Genomic DNA, 22,341 nt, shown 5'->3' on the forward strand with positions numbered 1-22,341 from the left:
AGGGAAGGAAGGAAGGAAGGAAGGAAGGAAGGAAGGAAGGAAGGAAGGAAGGAAGGAAGGAAGGAAGGAAGGAAGGAAGGAAGGAAATGCAAATAAATTCCATAGACTGCTTAAATAATGGGATTACTGAAATGTGTAAACCCTAGGGTATTGAATAGCATTATTTTTCATACTGTTTTGGTTTCATGTTAGTCCATTTCTACAGACTTTTACTATACCTGTAATGCACCGAAATGACTCCTTGGCATGAAAAAGGTATAGAAATACGTACTGGTACAAGGATTTAGAAATAGGTACTGATATAATGATTTACAAAGTATGTGTCTTTTAATAAGTGAAAGTGCAGTTCTGTACTGTTAATTTTGAAGGACCAGTGAGTGTTTCAGCAGGAGAAAAGGTAAGATAAGGCCTTTAGTTCTGAGAAAGTAATTTAGGTCCAGTGCCATTTCATATAGTAGAGTTACATGAGTGTATAACATGAAGGTAGAATGAAACAACGTAAATTGGAATTTTACAGCTGATTAAACAGAATTGACAACGTGTCATTAGATATTTTCATTTAAATAAATTCTTTAAAAATTAAGTCGTTTTAAATTTGGATAGATATTGTACATTTTACCTGCAAAACTAGGTTCCTGAGAACCTAGCTGGGACTGGAGTTTACAGTGCTGAATGCTTGCAGCGCCTAACTCTTAGTGGAACAGATTGGCCATCGGAGTTAAGAACAATACTCTCCTTGCAATGTGTGAGGCAAGAAATACTTTAACTGTGAATCACCACAGCCTTAGTGTAGACCAGCATAATGAAGGATGGTAAGGACAGGAATGTATTTTACATCTTGTCCTAATCAGATTAATTGCACATGTTGTGCAATTCAGAATTCTGTGATTTTTTTTTTTTTTCCTCCAGTTCCACATTCTGTATGACAAGCATAGAGTACTGGGTTTCCTATATTTTCTGTGCACCTCATCAACTTTCTGAAGTTTTAACTCCTTGACATTCATGAATAAATCACGTGTGCTAAATCTGAAGCCTCATGCCTGGGGAGAATCACTTCCACGTATTTGGTAATAGAAAGCCGTGGTGGTTTTTCTTCCATTCACAAATGGTTGCAGAAATCTTAAACCAAGTGAGAGCTCTAATTCCTGCTCCTTTTTGGAAATGGCATCCACTGTCAAAGAAGAGACCTTAAACAGGACTTTATGAGGTGATTTGAGTGGAGCTTGCTCAGTTGTTCCTGTTTAATTCTACTTTTTATAAACTTTTTTTTTTGTTTTTTTGTTTTTTTGTTTTTTTGTAAATATAAGTGGCTGGAATCTAGGTCTGTGCCTTCCCAGGTGATTATCTTAAAAGTTCAGATTACTGCAGGTTCTGTAAAATCATGTTTGTTTTTCCATCTCTCTGAAGAAAATCTTAAGTTCTGAGGCAAAAAGCCAATATTCTAATTTATGCTGAAAACCTATATTCTTCTGAAATACTGTATTAGTATAATTATCACAGTTGCATCATTTCGTGTACCATAGGAGGTTGGCAGAAGCAAGTAACTAAACTGAGACTCTCTAAAATCTCTTTCAGAATAAGTCTGTAAAATAATTAATACATGTAGTCAATATGTTAACTAATGACAAAATTAAGGGGCCAATCCTGAACAATTCTGGTAGGCCTTAAAGGAAGTGATAGACTCTCAGAACTTCTCAAAAAGAAGATTTAAATAATAATATAAAATTAAATATTTAAAATTACTCTTTGTGTTTTGAAATTTTGTGTTAGGAGGGGAGGAATTAGAGACTTCTTTTTATTAAATTTTTCATATGGCCTCGAGAAAACAGTTTAACATGTTTTGAGGTTATTTGGTGGGTTTTTAAGGTTTTTATGTTCCTCTGAAATTCTTAGTTTAGGTGAGGAACAAGTCGTAAAAGATTTCTCATTTTGTGAGCATTTCAAACCTGAGAAGTGGTGACATCTGGTGAGGAGGAGTCTTGTGGGATTTCAATCCTAATTTCCAGCCTAAAATCTACATTTAACAAACATGCATAATCTTTTCAGTAAAAAAATTGTTATTAAGGTTGGGAAAACACATATAAAACCACATGAGTTTGTATAAATTCAGTCATTGCACACACACACAAATTATTTTTGTAAGTGCATCTGAGATGGCAGTCACAATTTGTCTTCATGTACAATGCACACAATTTTCAAATGGCCACACAATAATTGTTACTTTTAAATTGTTTTCCCTTATAACATTTTTTCTGAATGCATGAAATATCATATTCCTGCATGCATACAGTTCATAGCTGTGTGTTTACCCAGCTTTCTGAACAAATTCTGCCTATCTATATTACTTTCTTTTGCTGAGTAAAAATGGTTGTTAATAAAAAATACATAAACTGAAGACATATGATTGACTTGTAGCAATATGTTCAAAACGATGATGGAAGTGTATTTTTTCAAGTAGGTACTATTCCATCTTAATAAACATTTTCTTTTTATACAAAGTTAGAAGATCATACAGAATAAGAAAATCTAGAGTAAAACTTGAAGAATAACATTGGAAACAAACGGTCTTACTTCTGGATAAGTGAACATTTCTCCATTCCTTTTTCAGGTACTATATATGTATTTGGTAGTAGGATGAAAAAGTTTCTGAACTGGAAATACCTGTAATTATATATACTGACTTGAAATTTAACTAAAGAAAAATGCTAGTTCATATCAGTATTTCAGTTCTTCAGAATGTATATTAAGAACCTACTGTTTCTGCAGGTGCTTGATCTAAAATTTAAATTGCACAGCAAATTGAATGGACCTCCTGTGGACTGTTTTATGGCATCTCTATTTATTGATTCATATTATTGAATTGCTCAGTGCAATTCTGAAAATAATAAAAAAGTTATGTGGGTTGAACAGATTTACCAAAAGTATACACCATATATGTGCAGAGAACAAGAAGTTTTCAACTCATATATTCATAAAATGTGCTGGTGCAGACATCTTGCTGCCTGCTGGTGGCAGCAGACAGGGTAAGCTCTATCATTTTCAAGCTACTCTTACGAAGCAAATTAAATCTTAAGATATTGTTTGGGCTAGTACGGTCATTTCTAGCTCTGGAAAATTAATTCTCTTCTGTGCTTGGAAGCATTCAAAGAAGTCTTGGAGCATGATGCTACATGTACCTTTTATATCAGGAGAAAAAATAATAAACCCGAATGAACAACGATAACTGTCTGTACAGTAGCCTCATTGTACAAAATGTGTGTAGCCCAGTCATAATGGGGCAGACAACAAAGACATCACTTTCTAAATTATTGGGGTCCAAGGATCTGAACCAGAAATATCCAAACCTGTTTACTCCCACGTACAAGTAGCTTTTGTAGCTGGAGACTGTCATCCTTCTCTTCTGTGCCAGCCACCAGATGACTATAAAAATCAAGTTGCAATCTACTGTGCAGGTGGTCTAGTTCAGTGACATCTGTTCTTCTAGTGCATGTTGGTCAGGACCCACTGTGCAGGGTCAGCTTTGAGATGGTCTTTTTGGAGTGTTGTAAGATGATCCTCTGCTCCATCATCATCTTTTGTGTCTCACTGAAAAATTTCTGTGTCTGGGTGACTTTTTGGTCCCTTATCATAGAACCACCCACACAAGAGTCAAAATCACTGGTGAAGACAGGAAGACCGTTGATATAGATGAATTTATGGGGTAAATGAGGTTCAGTGGTATACCAGTTCATGCTGATAAACACTGGTCTTAGTTCTTAACCTGCTAGAAGGTTTTTTCCTCCTAGAATGACATAACAATAATGAAACCCTTCTAATTTCTGCTTGCATCCTTTCCTGCTTTCATTCCAGCTAAGGTGGATTTTAGATTGAATTTCCTTTTTATCTCTCAGATTATGTGCTTTTTGAATTTATTCCCTAGCATCTTTTTGTCTTGCATCCATATTTAAGTTTCTCATTTTCTTGTAGTTCCTTCTGACCTTCTTTTATTACTTTTTCTTCCAGACTGTAGTCCTTGCACTTTTGCTTTATCTGTGCTTCTTTTCACAATACTGTTTTCTTTTATCTCCTGGTCAAATGCTTAGCTCTTGGAATTCAAAGTCACCTTCAAAAAACAGGTTTGGGTTCCTCTATCCCTGATGCTTCCAAGATACATGTGTTTTTCAAGGATTGAGGTTACTTGGGAAAATCTTGTGCAAGAATCTGTAGTTTTCCTGTTGAAACATTTCAGTCACTTTTATGGCATCTTCAAGGCAGTATCTGTCCAGATTGAGAAAGCCTTGCCAGAAGTACTTTTTTAATGAGTGCAGTTAGACTACAAGGCTTTGGGTTTGCCCTTAACACTGTAAATACCTTAGGTATTGACATGTACCTACATAAAAGGATAAAAAGGGAGGGTGATTTCCCTTCCCCTTCTTTCTTCCCCTTCCCCTTCCCCTTTTTCCTCTTTCCCCTTCCCCCTTCCTTTCCCTCTTTCTCTTTTGTTTTATTTGTTCTGTTGTTGCTTTTGTTGTCTTAGTTGTATCCTTCCATTGTAAGATTGTTCTAGGGGGATATAGGTGCTGCTTCTTTTTTTTACATTTTTATTTTCTTCAGGGATTGTGCTCTGAACAATGCATGTCAGAACTGTAGTTCCCCTCCCAGATCATGTATGATATCTAACATTAGTACAGAGCTACTCAGAGCATCAGTGTTAAAGCTGAATTACTAATATTACAAATACTATGCTAATATCTTATAGCTAGTTAAAGTTTTGAAGCAAAAATTTTGTACTCTAAAGTTTCAGAACTATCTACATTTGGATTCCTCCTCTAATTTAACTTAATTTTGATGTATCTGATCAAGTTGATGGTAAAAAAAAAGCAGTGTTACGTAACTGAGAATGACTTAAAAGGGTAAAAACATTTGTACCTTAATTTTCTGTGTTCAGCTTAACAGCCTTTGAAAGCCTGCTTTCTTATTTCTGTCATTTTACTGACTTCTTAGTTATTAATCGAAGAGAGATCAGAATCAGTTACTTATCTGAGGAGATGCAGTCTGTAACAGTGGTGGTGGGTAGTCTTGGTGCATTTCATGTACTTGTGTACTCAGAAAAGTGTACGAGATGATAATTCAAGAGTATTTGATACTGAAAAATTTCTTGGCTGCTATCAGTGTTGTTGAAACTGATTTAGATTTAAGAATAAAGTTCTGCAATTGCCAATATTTTAAAATTTGGTTAGAGTTCAAATGCAAAATGAAGATGAAAATGTGCTTGAACCCTGTTTAGAGATGCCATTGATACTGTTTAATGTATAGCTTTTCTTCCAAAATTTCTTATGTATAATGAGATGAGAAAGTAGCTTTCTGGATTATAGTCAGAAGATGGGTGATGGTGAAACTAGAAAGCTCTCAGTACAAAAATAATACTGTGTGTGGAGAAAATGAAGTTGTCTCTGTCATTTAGTATAATCCAGAAACAATAATTCTATGCTGGGATTGGTGAAATGCCTTCCTGATGCTTTGTAAATTGTAAATGACCTTGTAAAATAGCACAATAGAACGGAAGAGGATAAAGCAACCGTACTCATCTTGGGTGATGGTGCCAATGAACTGATAACACAGCATGACCACATATCTGGTTTTAGGTGACCAGTAAGTCAACATCAAGGGTCAGGATTTTATCCAAGTAGTGATTGAGAGAAAGAGTTTGCAAAATGGTTACTGAAGCCATGGCTCATCCTTGGAGTACAGAAAGTCTCTTATTTTTATATATATTAAAAATTAATCCCCAAAATGAAAAAAATGTCTTACAGTGTACCATTACTGTGATAACTGAATGTCTGAAACAACTGAATGTACACATTTAATAACGTATTATTGATATTAGATAGTAACAGGAACCAAAACAATAGAGCAGAACCCTTCAGTATGACAGTAAAAAAAACAGTTTGTGCTCCAAAGACCTTAGTCTATTTCTGTGAATCCCTAAGCTGAGGTAACAAGCAATGGCTATGGTGTTCTTCTAGATAAGGCCTGAAAATATTATATTTAACAGCTAAATTATTTACAGTTAAACTTTACATGACAGTGAGAATTTGCAGGGTCAGCTAGCCACAGTGTGTTGTGTCTCATATAATATAGAATATTGATTTCCCAAATGGATCAGACTCTGATCTCAGCTGCTTCATTTTTCATCATTCCAAAAAGTAGCAGTTTCGTCAAAAATATTTATTATAATAAAACTGTTAAAATTTAGTGTAACCAAGTTAGTTTCAGATATTGCAGCATGTCTCATGGCTATTTTGATCTGTTTTATCACTAGGATTGGGGCTGGGGCAGCTTAAATACCTGAAGTTGCATTGTTGGATCTGACATACTAATATTGTGTCCTGAAGAATTCTTCAGGTAGATGAATCTTTTTTCTTTCTTTTTAAAATTATTATTATAACTTCTGAACTGAGTGACTGGGCATCCAGTATTACACTACCTATAATATGTCTGATACTGCCTTAGTTTAAGGAAAAAGCACAAATGATGATCTTGAGTGACTCCTAGAGAAAGATATAAGACTTTGTAGCCAGAGGTTGGCAATGACTGACATACTTTGTACAGTACATATGAGAGGATAAGAAATAATATAACTTGAAAATGGGCTAAAACAACCCTGCCCAGCTCTTCCTGTATGATCTATTTTGAGGTCATGTTGCTTGATAGAAGTAATTGATTTCTTATAACCAACTTCCATAATAAAAATGAATAAGCTTGTTTAGCCTCTGGATAATTTTCCTTGAAATAATGTTAAGATTTCTCCTAAGTGATTAGCATGTATTTATTAGGAAATTGGAGTGTGAAATTACAGTGAAACGTATTATTTTCATTTTCCCTAACTTTGAGCTAAGACTTACAGCAGTACCTTAATTCTGCTGTCATAGGAGAAATCCTGGGAGTACTGGTTTTGAGGTAACTCCCAAGAAATATAGTGGGACTGGCTAGAACTTTGCAGTGAAATTTGCATCAAAACTGTGGTTTTTAACTGTCATTACTTAATAAAAAAAATTTCTTTGTTATTTTCTGTTTTGGAGAAGAAAATGATTTTTTTTTTAAAGTGGTCAGAAAAAAGCAAACTAAAATGACAACTGAAATCTGGAAAGAATGAAGTTTTGAACAAAGAGAGAAAGATCTCACCCTCTTTTTTTCTATTAAAAATGTCAAAAGCAATTTAATTGATCAAAGAATTTGAAAAGGTTATTTATGGAAGATTTTTGATGTGAGGATTTTTGTATTTCAAATTTACCGTTGCACATCAGTCTTGTAGAATCAATTAACCTTCTGTGAAAAATACCCTTTTTCCAGCTACCAGTTAAATATACAATTAAAGAAGAAAACTTGAACTAGGGTTCTGTGAGTAATTTGACAAGATATTTTCATATAGCTGAAATTAAATTAGTTTTTTTAATCCACAATTGGAATAAAATCTAGTGATGTAAAACAAGTGGACTTCCATGTATTTCAGCAGCCTCTAGAGAGCTCCCAAACTAGCTGTGTGTGAGGGAATTGACAGTAATCTTGCTCGGAGCTGGAAAAGGTTGGTACACACTTACTTGGTGGAGACCTTGCGCCCATTAGTGGATGAGCACTTCAAGAAAGTGACACACACAGATAGGAAATGAAATGTCATGTGTGTAAATTGTTTTGTTTTAGGGAGTGGAAATAATCTGCTTCATATTTTGTTGTTGTTGTTTTTTTTTTTTTTTTTTTTTCCCCAAAAATTTCTCAGCAACTGTACAAATGTGTACAAACAGTTGCAGGTTATCTCTGCTCTCCTGCCTGACTGGACATGTGTCAGATTTGGTAGGCAGTCAAGGACCTATGGTGGTATAGACGCAAGCAAATTAATCGGTCCTCTCACCTACATCTCACTGCCTCTGTGCATACTTAAAGACCGTTTTAAATCCAGATTAGTATCCACACAAGCCTCATCTTGATTTTGCTCTCTTCCAATTTAAAAGTTATTTCACATTATCTCTTTGGAGAAAAATTTTGGAACAAGGGACTACCTGCTTGCTAGATTTAAATATTTTGCATCCTTTACCATCTGACTTTTTCATCTGGTGAAGGGAAAAAGTATGTAATGATTGAAAATTCTTTACTCACTACTGGCCACTAGAATGACAAAAAAGGCTTTATACAGGGAGATTAAAAAATCCACCCAAAACCACAAACCAAAAAACAACAGCCAACCACTCACATGTATGTTGAAGAATCAGCATATGAAAGTTACCACTCTGTATATCTTCTATGTAGTGCTGACATTTTGGAGTGAAAATTAGTATAAAAAAAAGCCTAAGGTAGCATAGGACAGTTATAAAGGATGCTGAAGTAATGATGAATTAATATGAAGCAGTTAATTTGTTTTTGTCCATTTCAATGCTAATCTCCTCACACCACATCATCCCCCGTCACTGTTTCTTACTGCAGGGCAAACCTGTGCTGAGTCAGAAATGGCCAGGAAACACAACTACTCATCCCAGTATGTTTGATTCTCTGAATACATTGCTCGAGCTGTATGAGTCTGGCACTACACAATAGTTTTCAATGTCTGTACATGTTGTAGCGTAGAATTTTTTATGATGTACCTCATAATGGTTGTCTAATGTGATAATTTCCAGCTAGTCTCCCTGCTTTTATATAAGTGAGAACATAAAATGATATAAGCTGGGAGTGTATAAATTTTATGCACTGTTTCAGGCAAGACTTCACTATACATCACAGTGTTTAGGTTTTTACATAAGCATGTATGACACGTTTTCTTTAGTAGAGAAGCATTCTTTTCTCTCCACGGTTGCTTTCTAGGCTGAGTGTGGTAATTCCAATAACTAATTGCAGAGGAAAAGTTAAATATAGAGTTGGGGGTTTTGGTTGAGTTTGTTTTGTTCTGCATCCCCACTCCTCTGCTGTTCTTTTTGAGGATAATTGCAGTTAATGCTGGGCTAGAACTATTAGATATTTTTTTAGATAAACTTGGTGCTTGTGTAAAGATGCACAGTTATTACCTCTTGAAATGTGTACTCTCTCTGAAACAGATCTCTGCTTTGCTTCCAGTATTAATCCACTGTTTATTTACAGAGCCATAATACTGTACAGTTTCCACAGTTTATGAAATTCCTGGACTTGACAGTACAGGTACAAATTGTCTATAAGAGTATACTGGATTTATTTCCAAAGCTTTTATTCATATAGATTATCATACTTGTGTCTTTATCTATATGTACTGAAATAAATTTAGATCAGGAACTTGGAGTTTATTGAAGCAGCTGAAGACACTGAATAAATCAAGGGCTTGAGAGACGTGAGTTCAGGACTATTTGCTGTTTGGAATTTTCAGTTACGCTTTCTTTGAAATGAAGCTGTTTGCAGGTTAATGTCTTTTATCTAGTTGTTTCTGAAAGGAATACCTGAAAGGGGTCCTGCTTGGGTCTTCCAGGTCTTCCTTTGGAGAACTGCATGCAAAAGCCATAGCGAGTAGAATGAATGGCTGAAGCATGCCCTTAGGTGTATAAGGTGGTTGGGCAAATGACAGACCCTGAGAGGAATTGTGGTCTACCACTTTAATGCCCTTTGGACAAAGAACACATAGGAAATATGGTGACTTCTTCCACTGTGGAAAGGTTGGGGTTCTTTTGAAGAATGAAGAGGCCCAAGCTGTGAAAAACAGCAACATTTGAAGTTTCTGGATAGCATGGTCTTAAAGTTGTATTTTATGACCTGCATTCTATCCTCCTAAGTCACCTTTTTTCAAGGCTGAGAGTCTTACCCTGCTCAGTTTTCATGTGAAGAGAGAGGATTACTTACTGCTGTTTGTCTTTCAAATTGCCTTTGTGATGAGGGGACCAGATTTGCGCATAACATGCTGGATATGTACCATGGATTTATACAGTGATGTAATGACTTTTTTTTTTTTTTTTTTCCTGCTTTATTTTGTATTCCTTTGCTAAATGTTCCTAAAATTTTATTTTCTTTTTGGCTGCTATTGACTATTAAGCTGATGGTCTTTATGAAACTTTGATACTTTTCCTTCCAAGACATTGCTCAAGTAGTAACATTCATTTTGGAGCCCATTCTGTATATGCAATTAGGACTGTTTTTTTTTCTCATACACATAACTTCATATTGCCTGTAGTGATTTTAATCTGATATTTTACTGCTCATTTTTTCAGTCCTGTAAGGCCCTGCATTAACTCAGAGTTTAAATTTGTCCCAAGTATTTCAGTACCTTCTGCAGACTTTTTCACTTGATTGTTCATCCATTTTCAGGTCCTTTATTTTTTTTAAGCACAGTGCCTAACAGAGGTTTCTGTGAAACTCTGCTTCTGATCTCCATTTGTCTACATTCATTCTCCGTTCCACTGTCCATTTATTGCTACTGTTTCCAGCGTTCTATTCAATAATTTGTGCATTGAAGGACCTTCCTCCTTATCCCATGGCTATTTAGATTCTTTTAGTTTTTAGTATTGGATCTTGTCAAAAGCATTTTGTGATCAGTTTGGAAAACTCCAATAGTGTGATGTTTCAAAAGCAGTGGAGGCTCTTTCTCTAAAAAGTGGTACTTTTTCAGGTGTTGCCTTATTTTCCTACAGTTTCTATTCATTTTCCTGGTGGAAATCTCCCACAGAACCTTTCTTTTAAAACTGGTACCCTGAAAACACTTGCCTTGTAAATTCTACATTTTCCTTCACTTGTATTAGAAAGAGAAACATCAGATACCAAAGAGCATGTTGGGCCATTGCAGTGACATAAATCCTGATTTATAGACATATCAGGAACTCAAACATCTACAGTAGGATTTCAGCAGTTAATCATTGGTGATCTGGCTTTGCTAACCTTAAAGCCTTGGAGGTAGACTTTTTAATGGACTTTAAATCAGTAACATAAAACATTTTAATCATGATTCACATGTAATGTCAATATTAATCCTGAACATTATATGCAAGGCTCTTTGGTCTATATCCTGCAGGAGTTCAGGCGCCATCATATCCCCTATCAGATATACCTTCTAAGAGTCTACACACATCAAATAGGAGGCTCAGCAGTGCCAAATGGAAAATTTTTCCCTTCCTGTCCAGTTCCTTCAGATTTTTAGGTGTGATAGTAGGATAATTGTAAAGGAGGTATTTTTAAAATGTGTTTATAGAGAATGATATGAAGAGTAAAAACGAAACTGGCTCTTAGAATTCAGTTCTTTGAAATAATTTTGAAATTGTTTTATTTCTTAAATCATGTAGGAAATCAGCAAAAGAATCAGTGTAGCATGGACAGTGTTACTGTGATATTAAATTCAAGTTGCTCTGTATGTAGTTACTGAAATGTATTTCAGTTTTTTGGTGTACTGACAGTTCATCTCTGCAGTAGACACAGTAGATTGCCTTTTCCAGGAAAGATGTAGTAAGTCTTATAAATTGGCAGAGAACTCTTGAGACTATTGAAATGGAAAAGAAATGGAACTATAACTTGGCTGTGTGAGATATTCATTTTGACTGTATCTATTTTAAAAAACTCAACATCAATGAGCTCATTAAATCTGATGTTAAAATTTACATCATTAGATTTCAAAGTCAGCAAGCAGACATAATTATTTAATGATGGAGTTTGGGTTTTTTGGGCCATTTTGGAGAATGAAATGAATTGTTTAGTTGACAGACAGGTGGCTGTATATTGCTTATGGCTGATTTTAACAATATGTGACAGTAAGAAAAATTAGAGCTCATCAGCATTCACTCGACGCAGTGTCTGCACCACTGATCAATGCTTGGACTACTGTATGGCTTAAAATACTTAATGAATCTTTGTTTGACAGGAACCAACTGCTTTTGGAGGAAAATGTGGATGATCTGATAGCTGGCAGAGTGAATATGGCCTGCACTTTATAAAGAATGAAAATGTGAATAATTGGGGAGCAGAATGAGTGAGCAAAGTCTTTCAAGGCTTGTGGTGATTGATGAACTATATTATGGTTGACACACACATTCTATGTTTTGCATAAAAGCATTAGCATCTGATTGAGTGGAAAACCAGCGGAAAGTGAGATTGCCTATGTGATTAGTGGAAGGTAATCAGCCATCTGTTAGGCATAATGCATTTACTAAAGATGAAGATAGAAAGCATATGTGTGCATGTGCTTACCAGGATCTCTCACCTTTTATACTATTATCCATGAAAAAGTAGAACTCTATACAAAGGACTAAAGGCAAAAAAATACTCTTATCTATTTTTCTTCTCCCACAAGAAAGGGTAAAAGCTTGTAGCTATGTTGTGTACTTCATAAATGTGTGCTTTCATCAGACTGAAAGAGTAGCTTCAGAAGTGACAGAGACAAATAATTTGAGGTGTATTTTTAAAAAATAATGGCATCATAACTCTTACCTATGATTGTTATAATGAAAACGAGGCCATTCCCTGAAAATATTGAGAGATTAACTTTTTATTGATCAGGACGTTTGAAAATGTATTTCAGCTGTTCACCTGCAAATTTAAAATCATTTAGTTAATACAGCTATTCCAGGTACAGAAAGGATTTGGTTTAGAAGAAAGCTAGAGTCTGATGTAGCATTGCTTGTCCACCTAAAACTGTCATTGATTTTGTGATGTAAAAAACAAGACTGAGCTTAGATTTTCATGTTTATAAAGCACTTGAGCACTCACAGAGGTCCTGCTTAAAAGGAAATGAATCACTTCTTTACCTCTTTTCAAAAATTATTTTTGCATAGTAGTGTCTAAAGAGCAAGTCTAATTCAGTTTTAATACATGTTCTAACACTTATAGTGGTTTACAATTCACTGTCTGTACATCCCACGAAATCTGAAAAACAAAATACTGCAGAAATATGACAAATTCTAACGCCAGCATTAAAATCAAACACCACAATGTATGACTGTCAAGTATGATTTAAGTTGATCATCCATTCATAGCTTTCTTTAGCAAATGTTTTAATCCATTAGTTGACAGCTTGATATATAGGATATTGTTCTTATATACACTTTTTCAAATATCAAATTAAAATTGGTTTTGCTAAAATTTATCCTGTGTCACTGATGGTACATCATGCCAATACTCTTAACTGTTGAAGAAGGACTTCCATGCCCCGTCTTGCTGCTTCCACCTTCCATGTTTCAGTATAAAAGTAATATCCGAAATATCGGAGGAGAAAGGGTCTAGCTAGAGGACAATAGATGCAAGTGGCTACATGAGAATGAGGTGGAGAGCAGATAAATTAGCCATCTTCAGTACCTGGTGTCTTAACAAAATTAATGAATACAGTCCTCTGCAAGGCTGCTGACCTAGTTAGAAATATGGAAGTCTAACGTGCACGTGGTCAGTAATCCAAAAAGCAGAACCTACTTCTGATCAAAAGTGTTTTGGCAAGTTTTATACCGCCGGAACTGCTTACAGTAGATGTATCTCTGAGGTTTACTGTCGCTGCTCCGCCTTGTTTGCTATTTAGTATTTCAACATTAGAACTTCGTAAAAACACCTCCGTGGCAGGGCTGTTCCTGTTTTCCTTTCGGAGCCGGTGCAGGAGGGTGGCCGGAGGGTGCACCCAGCGCCCTGCCAGTGCGTTTCATAGGTCGGTGCAGGGTGACAGGGCAGTTCTGTGGCCTTGGAGGAGCGGGGGGTGGGGGGAGGGGGGGGGGGGGGGATAGCGGGGTGGAGCTTACGGGCTCTCCCGTGATTTTAGGGGCACCCTCGGGAACGCGCCGCTCCACGGCCAGTTTTCTCGGAGAGCGCAGGAGAACCTTTCAGTTTTCCTTTCCTTTCTGGCAGCATAGCTGGATGATGATGCCTTTTTATTTTGCCAAGAAACAATTTAATGAATCTATGCCTTAGTGTTGGGATTCAGTCATCTCTAGCTGCAGCAGCTTCTCCTTTCAAGTGTTTGTGAGCTTTTTAAAACTTTCCCAGACCTTGCTAATTAGTATCCACAGTGTGTTTTATTACCTTTGTAGGATTTTTTTTTTTTTTAAGATTGTGAAAAGAATGAAATATTTTAAATTTTATCCGCATATTCCTACTTGAAGTTTGCAACTTATCTGGCAGAAAGAAAAGGATTCAAAGGACTTGACTTTAAGAGCAACTATGATTAAGGAGGCATTAGCTGTAATGCTGGAGAACCAGTATATAGAGGCGATCACATCGTAAAAAAAAAAACAAAAACAAACCCAACAAAAAACCAACTACAGGTCAGCGGGTTCCTAATTGTTGCTAATTGCAAACTCGGTGTTCAAAGCTAGAGCTACGCTCTGCATGCAGCATGGACTAGCTTTTGTTGGCTTCTGCAGGAGCATGTTTTAATTTCTGTTTGCTAATTGATTTAATGTCCTTACTAGAGCTGAGTCATGTTGAGTCACTCTAGAAGACTGCCAGGGTTTTTTTCTGTGGAAAAACTACTGAGCAAGTGCTGCACTTCCTGTGTTTCTGTATCATTTGGTGATTCAGGGCCATTTATTTTGCTAGTAGGCATGTTTAATTTGTTAATGATAAACATGCAGAAATAAGGACCACGTGCTTCACCAAAATTTCATCTTCAGGAGGAAATAATGTTAAAGAATATGCTTAAAGTAATAAGATACTTTTGCCTGTTAGTACAGTTGATTTATATGCTTTAAAACTAGATCAGCATTGTCTAGGACAAGGTGTTTCCAAATTGAGTGATTTGTCTAACAATGTATTTTGAGTATGTGTAACAACAGAGTTTAAGTTAAAAAACAGGCAGTGAAAAGAGATGGACTTGAAAAATACTCAGCATCCTGAAATGTTAATTTCATGCAGTCCTGCTGCAGAGCTTTTTATTTGACAGCATTTAACTCTGAAGTTTTTAAAATCGAACTAAAAGAGTTGGAAATTGTACAGCAGGCACTGAAAAATGATTGGAATCTTCTTTCATTCCCTTTCTTTGATTGCACTGATAGAAAATTTTGTTCTGAAGTGCCAAATTAATATTTACTAGCTTAATATCAGTTTTAAATATTGTGGTTTTGGGGGTGATAGATGTGCAAAAGATAATTTACTAAGTAGTAGCAGTATAGAAAATAAAATCAAATTAAAATTAAATGTAGGTTTTTTGTCCTTCCTGGCTATGATAAGTAGACTGGTGTTTGGTACTCTCACTGCCTGCACGAGTAGTCTCTGAATGCTGAGGCTCCACTTGAAATATTTAGGAATGTAACACAGTAGTCACAGTGTAGTTGATTTAATAGTGAAAGGCACTGGTTTCTTTTCTGCAATCTTATAGCTATTATGCTAAAAGCTAAAGTCTTTATAGAAGACAAAGTCAAAGTGTAAAAACTTGGAATGTTGCCCAAATTAATAGCTGCATGACTGAGTTATCTGCAGTCTTAGCACTATGGAAAAGGAATACAAGCAAAAGTTATTAAAATGTAGTTCAAGTATTTCTAACATGCACAGGTTAAAACAAAAAACAGCTTTAAAAGGACCTAATCTTTTTAATTCTCTTAATGTAGACATATTAAATATAGCTTAGGGTTGCAAAGTACTGAAGAAGCAAGTGCTGATATAAGGTTTAGTGAAGCTGTATGTCAAAGGCAGGCATGCATCAAATTTGAGTCTCTCCAAAAGTAAGTAAAAAATACATCTCCTGCTGAATGAAAGCTCTCATAATGCTTTAGGTGCTTAGCTCCAAACCAGGTGCAAGCTCTTAAGTATTTTTTTTTTTTTTCGTGGGCATAAGGTTTATGGCAGCCTTCTGTACTACACAGAGTACAGAGAAAGAGTTACAAAGTAAGATGTTTTACTTATTTACTTTTTCCAGTGAACCTTGTAAGCATATACTGATGACTCAGCTTTTGGGCTGTAATAAAGCCACTCTTGTAAAATGTTTTAATTTTAGGTATATATTTTGACGTTTGGAATCTTTATCTATAAATTTTGATAGAGTTGTTGCTTATTGTAGCAGTTCTTAATCTAATAAACCCACATCCTAATCTAACAAAACTACAAGAATTTAAACTTCAAACCTAAAATCTCCCTACAATAAATCAAGTGTCCTTAATAATTACTTCCAATTTGCCTTCAGAATTTTTGTTGTATGTGATCAATAGTCAAGTGGGCTGTTGGGAAATTTCAATTAAGCTCGAGATATTTTGTGTTTAATCATAAGTTTCAGGCCAAGGAATTCGTTCAAATATGGGCTAGTTTACAATGCCAGTCCTGTATCAACTTGTGGACTCCAGTGAAGTTCTGCTTAGCTTTATTAATACTCAGTTTATTTATGTTGCAGTTGTAGAAAATCTGCACATATTTTTCATTAATGAAAAATGTAATTTCCAAGGTTATTGTGTGCAATGAGAGAAATGCAGTATTTATTATTTTTCTCAAACAAAGAACTTGTTTTTTCAAACCAACAAAGTTAATTTGAAAAATCTATTCTTGAACATCTATGTATACTTTCAGGGTGAACACTGCCCTTTACTCCTTTTCCTTTGAACGTTTTCATTACAAAATTTGGTCTCATAACAGCAGTCTCTTCTTTTGATCTTTGCAGCTATTTCAGAAAGAACTATGGTTTAGACTCTCACATGATAGCCATGGATGTAGCACTTTCTCCCATGAGAAGACAAGAACTGGATCCCATGCCATCTGATGCATCTCCCATGCTTATAAACATGACTCCTACAGTGGAACGAGATGGGGAGGAAGATGTCATGAAGGAGCTTGATTCTGGTCAGCAGTACGAAAAGCCTCCTCCTCTGCACACTGGGGCTGATTGGAAGATTGTTCTCCACTTGCCAGAAATTGAGACCTGGCTTCGGATGACGTCTGAAAGAGTCAGGGACCTGACCTACTCTGTCCAGCAAGACTCAGATAGCAAGCATGTAGATGTGCATCTAGTACAACTGAAGGTAGGATTAATTTTATATTGCAGACTTTTCAGTGAAGGTGGTTGACTCAACTCTGAGACTAGTAATGTAAACAAAAGGCCTTTTCATAGCATTTTCATAACTGCTGTAACATGTGTGACAGTCTGTGTTAAAAGGTGAATAAATTCTTTCCTGGGAGATAATAGAAACAGTATCATTCTCATGGGTTTTGCAACATTATTTACTCATCACTTAATTCAGCAGTCATAACCGTGTTAATGAACATGTTCACACTCCAAGAGCAGGTAATATGATACTAATAGTAACCTGATCGGATATCTCAGAAGTGCCCAGAAACATTCCTATTGATTTTAATGGGCTTCAGTACCCAAGTTGGTGTCCCAATAAGCATGGCTGCTCATTTGAAAACTAAACAAGTTTCAGAGGCAGGACGGTAGGAAGGTGGTCTGATGTCTGGCCTTTCAGTCACATAAAGGTTATGTCGATGATTGAACTCAGACATAACTACATACAAAATAGTAAATGTGCACAATTTTTTTTCAGATCTGAGTCTCAGTAAGAAGTATGAAGTGATAAGATTTGAACAGTCACAGCCAGTAAATCAACCTTTTTTTTTTTTTTTTTTTTTTTTTTTTTTTGTAGACTGAAAGAGCAACAGTCTCCCTTCCCCAATCCTGACAACTGAACACAAGTATCTTTAAACAATGCTCTGTCTTGGTCTCAGATTTAAATTTCAGTGTTGAATCTTTAAGATAAGGAAATTCAAGGAGAAATTAAAATAAATATTGTCTGGGACTGTATGTGTATATTTGTTTGCATGCCTTGCTGCAGCAGATAAAGCATGCTTTTGAAGGCAGCAAACAGTCTCGAAAAATAGCAGGCAAATGTTATCTCTTCAGCCTGAGCTGTCTTCCTTCATACTCAGTGCAATGGTATTTTATTTGTGTTTATTTTAGGACTGAAGCTGTAGGCTGTCTTAAAATATGACTCTGTGTACTGGCACTAACCATAGAGCAATTGTACTGTAATCAATCCTAATCAAATAGAGAACTGATCTTGAGATTTTATGGTTCCACTATTTTTCTGTAAAATTTAGGGTAGACGTTGCCAGCTTTTGGTGAGAGAAAGGACTATGTCCACAACATGCAATAGGTTTTTAGCAAATAGGCCTAAAAGGTATTTCTGTAGGCAGACATAACAAATCTTGCTGGACTCACTGACAGTTTGATCTGGAATTACTTCTGGCCCTATTAGTGCAGTGCTGAGCTGAAACTAAAGGGCTGTGGAGCTTGTGGATGGTGTTCATACGCAGCTTTGGGCTGGCTCAGCACAAGCAGAACTGATCTGTGCCTACTTATGGAATGAGAATGTTCTGTATGTATAACTCACCTTCATACATCCACTAAAATGTTTTATTTCTGCATGGAGGTCAGTGAATGAATAGGTTTTTCTCCTTTTTAGAGTTTATTTGTGAAATTGCAAGAGTTGATGGTAGTTCATAAAATACTTTCCTAATGCTTTTTTCCATGTAAACGATTGTTGGAGCACCTAGGGATTGTTTGGGACAAGGAAGAAATATGGTTAATGCAACCATAAAAAAGGAAAAAAGAATAATATGAAGGAATCTCAGTTATCCACAATTATCTGCAATTATCTGGCCTGTGAGACTGGGGGGGGGCTGTCACTGTTGCTGTCAAATATTCTATGTACAGACCCTGGAGTCACAGGGAAATGCTCTTTTTCTGTGTGTTTATTCATGTGTGTATCTGTGGCATGCACGATAATGACTTGTGTTTGAAAATATTTTTAAAATATTTGATATATTCTTAAATTTTTCATGAAGTAATACCAAAAGAAAAATCTTTTAAAAGGTCTGAAATAGTAGTAAAAAACACGGCAAAGTCTTAACAAACACATTAGGACAAAGTCTTAACAAACACGTATGACTTCAAAGTCTGCTTACTTTTAAACCTATATGCAGACAAAATTAAGACTGTAAAAGAAAATATCGTGGAAGTGCTTTTATTCAGACTTCAGATATATTTTTAATTGTTTATCCTGGTATTGCCTTGCATTTCACAACTTGATGAAAATCAGCTAAGCAAAAAATCACCAAAACATAAACTCATATAGATCCTCTTTTTTTTAATTTCTTCTGTGGTCTGATAATTCTCCTTGAGGGTCTCCTTCCAACTGATCTGTGTCTTTCTGGAATTGTTGTGTCCAGGCTGGATGCAGGGCTCAATGTGAAGCTTTACCATTGCTGTGTAGACTGGAAAGAGTATTTCACATGTCATTCAAACAATACATACCAGTTTAGTATTTTCTTCCTTTCACAACAGCAGGAGATGCTTGATTCATGTTCAGCTTGTGAGTCACTATAAATCCCAGCCTCCTTTGCTGCACTGTGGGTTTTTCACTGCAGTCTTAACGATTTTATCTGTGGAATTTTACATGTAGGATTTTGCCTTTGTCCATTATTGAGTTTTTTGGGGGAGTTCTTGTTGTTTCGCGTTTCTCAAGTGGGTCTGTGACTTTTTCAGTTCCAGTTCTGTGTTCTGGTATGTTTGAAGTATCTCCCCCAAGCATACATATTGTTGTCATCTGCAAATTTAAGAAGCCTTCTCTCTACTCCTTTGTCCAAATCATAAAGGCAAAATGAATGATACAGACTCAGGATAAAAGTCTATAACATAACATGTTCTGAATATAATTTTTAAACTCAAAATGTAGTAGTAAGGCAAATAATTTTTCATTTTCTCAGAATTTGTTTTCCTCAGTCAGGAGAGGTCCCATTCCATTTTTCATGCAGCTTTCTATTCATTTTGGATGCTTAAAGTTAGTTTACTTCCTCTGGCTGTCAGTTGGTTTGTGGTGATAGGCCTGGTTTGACGATCTAAGCCATAGCATACTTTTAAAGTTATTCCTTGGAAAAATTGCTCAGCAAACAGATCATCTCTTCCTCTTGTGCATATTTGCTCTGTATCCCTGTTGCAGATCTGACCTGTCTGTTCTTTCTGTAATCAAGAGCATTGTTTCCTTTTTGTGGCCTGTTCCCTGGGGATCTTGGTGTTTGCTGCCACTCTCTTTTCATGCTACGTGACTTAGGGCTTTACTAGCCACCACTGATCCTTTGAAAATATTTGTTTCTCTCACTTTTGCAATGCCCTGTCTTAGAACTAGCCACACGGCATGAGTGGGAGGCTTGTCTTATGCCGTCCCTTGGGAAATTTCCTGGAAAGCCCGGCTTCACATGAGTGCTTCAGTAAGCTAGATGTATGAATCATAACTCTCTGGAGTCTGGAATGCCTTATACTAGTCATTTATCTGGTCATCACTCTTAACTCAAGCTGTGCTAAGATACATTTGCATCTTTACATGTTCTGTGTAGCTGCTACCAATTGCAAATATTTGTAAAAGAGATGAAAAAAATTATGGTTTTACTACAAGCAAATCTAAAATTTCTCTGTCCTGTTGTGTTAACCTGCTGAGATGCTTTCATGATCCATTTAGCTTTTTTGTTCTGAATAAAATATGCTTGCTTTTACAGCACATTCATTTTTGGAATCATCCTGAGGTCCCGCTTGAATTCAACTCCCATTTCTCTGCTTTACTTTATATGTCTTAAGCCTCTCAGGGAAGGGTCTGGTGTTTCATCTCATTGATTACTGCTTTCTCTCTTTTTGAAAAAACTGTCATTTTGGATGATCTAGTATAATCTTCTGTATTTGAGATGTCTCTTCTAACTTGTTGTGGAGTAAAGCATTCCACTGCTGCTTTGTGGCTTGAATATTTGAAACTTATATATTGACATAGAAACAAACACATTTTGTGCTATGATAGTGACATTAGATTTTTGCAGACCACTGATCACTGATCTTTTCTCTCTTTCCAAGTAGAGAGACTTCAGTCATCTTTTTTCCAGGATTTCTGGGTCAGCCTTAAACATCTCCCGACTGGATCGTTCATCTTTCCTCCTGATTCCTACAAAAAAATTTTCATGAACTTTGGATAGAGGTTAAATATCATGTAACCCTTATTCTTTTGCTATTTCTGTTTCCACTTTTTTTGGGGCAAATAATTTTTAGTTGTTTTTCTTCATATACTTAAATGCTGGATAAGAGAAGAGTGTAAGAAATTATCAAAGCAAGCTACTAAAGGGTGTAAGTTTCTAATATATCTGCAGTTAGATACAGGTTATTCCTTTTTTTCATTCGATTACAAATATTTTGAAAAAATGTAAAACCAGGGTACTGTAGGTGTCATCTTCTCTCATCCCCTCCTCTTGAATTCAGTAGGCTTTTATTGAATAAATAATACTAAATATTGCTGATATATAAATATCATAAATAAATATTGCCGATTGCTAAATACTAAATAAATAATGAAGGCTGGAATAAATTACTTTTATGAGCACTTTTCAACATTTTTTTTCCTATATCAGTTCCTTTCAAGAGCAAAAATCTTTTTTTTTTCCAGATGTAAAAATCATAGAATCATAGAATTGTTTGGGTTGGCAGGGACCTTAAGGATCATCTAGTTCCAACCTTCCTGCCATGGGCAGGGACACCTTCCACTAGACCAGGTTGCTCAAACCCAGGACACAGCTGGCTTTCTGGACTGCGAGCACATATTGCTGGCTTATATTCAGTTTTCCATCCACTAATACCTCCAAGTCCTCCACAGGGCTGCCCTAAATCTACTCCTTGCCCAGCCTGTATTTGTGCTTGAGATTGCATTGGCCCATGTGCAGGACCTTGCACTTGGCCTTGTTGAACTTCACAAAGTTTGCACGTGCTCACTTCTCAGGCCTGTCAAGGTTACTCAAAAATAAGTGACTCAAAATACATCTGACTCCCAAAGATAACTTCAATAAGTTCAATTTCTTGGATTCAGAACTCAGAACTGTCTTTATATTAACCTGTGAAAGGACTTATTCAGTGCTAGCAGCGCTGTGATGCACCACATCTACCACACATCTTTCTGTAACATTAGAAACAGGACTATTCTTTCTTCTCACCCTTGGTTTGATGACTCTCAATGGCTCTATTATTCTGCAGCATGCGACAGCATACCTTACTTCTGTAGTTGTACAGCTTTTCAGCTGTGCTGTCTAAACCATCTTTAATTAAACGCACAGGTGAAGTTTTCCTGGAGTCTGAATCTCTACACTGTACATTATAAGAAAACTTGGAGAAGCATTAAGCCTCATCATGTTACCATAACATAATTGATGTTTTAGAAATGATTACAGAAAATGTTAGTGGCAGCCTTTAGAGGAGGTTGTGTAGATGACGCTCCTAATGGAAATACTGTGTGGACTTGTGGATCTTGAAAGAAGTTTGCTACAAAAGGTAACTGTTATACTCGACAGGGAAAAGAAAACCTCAATTGGAGAAGTTGACTGCAACTTTGTTCAGTTCTATTTTTGCTTACAGGCAAGATATGATCCTGATACTTCAAGTGAAGG

General features: G+C 36.1%; 1 protein-coding gene across 3 annotated transcripts in view; it reads left to right on the top strand.

Annotated features, from left to right (window-relative positions):
* The window catches only part of AKAP6 (A-kinase anchoring protein 6), a 297,564-nt gene that overhangs the window by 40,588 nt on the left and 234,635 nt on the right, over positions 1–22,341 (top strand). For 2 of the 3 annotated variants that reach the window (XM_074909861.1, XM_074909863.1), the window contains exon 2: positions 16,535–16,892. In XM_074909861.1, coding sequence (XP_074765962.1) covers positions 16,569–16,892 — 324 coding nt within the window. In that variant the 5' untranslated portion in view covers positions 16,535–16,568. Of the gene's footprint in view, positions 1–6,301; positions 6,385–16,534; positions 16,893–22,341 lie in introns of those variants that run through there. The other variant, XM_074909862.1, reaches the window with a different exon arrangement.

The sequence above is a fragment of the Athene noctua genome, chromosome 6, assembly GCF_965140245.1.
Source record: "Athene noctua chromosome 6, bAthNoc1.hap1.1, whole genome shotgun sequence".
Taxonomy (NCBI): Eukaryota; Metazoa; Chordata; class Aves; order Strigiformes; family Strigidae; genus Athene; species Athene noctua.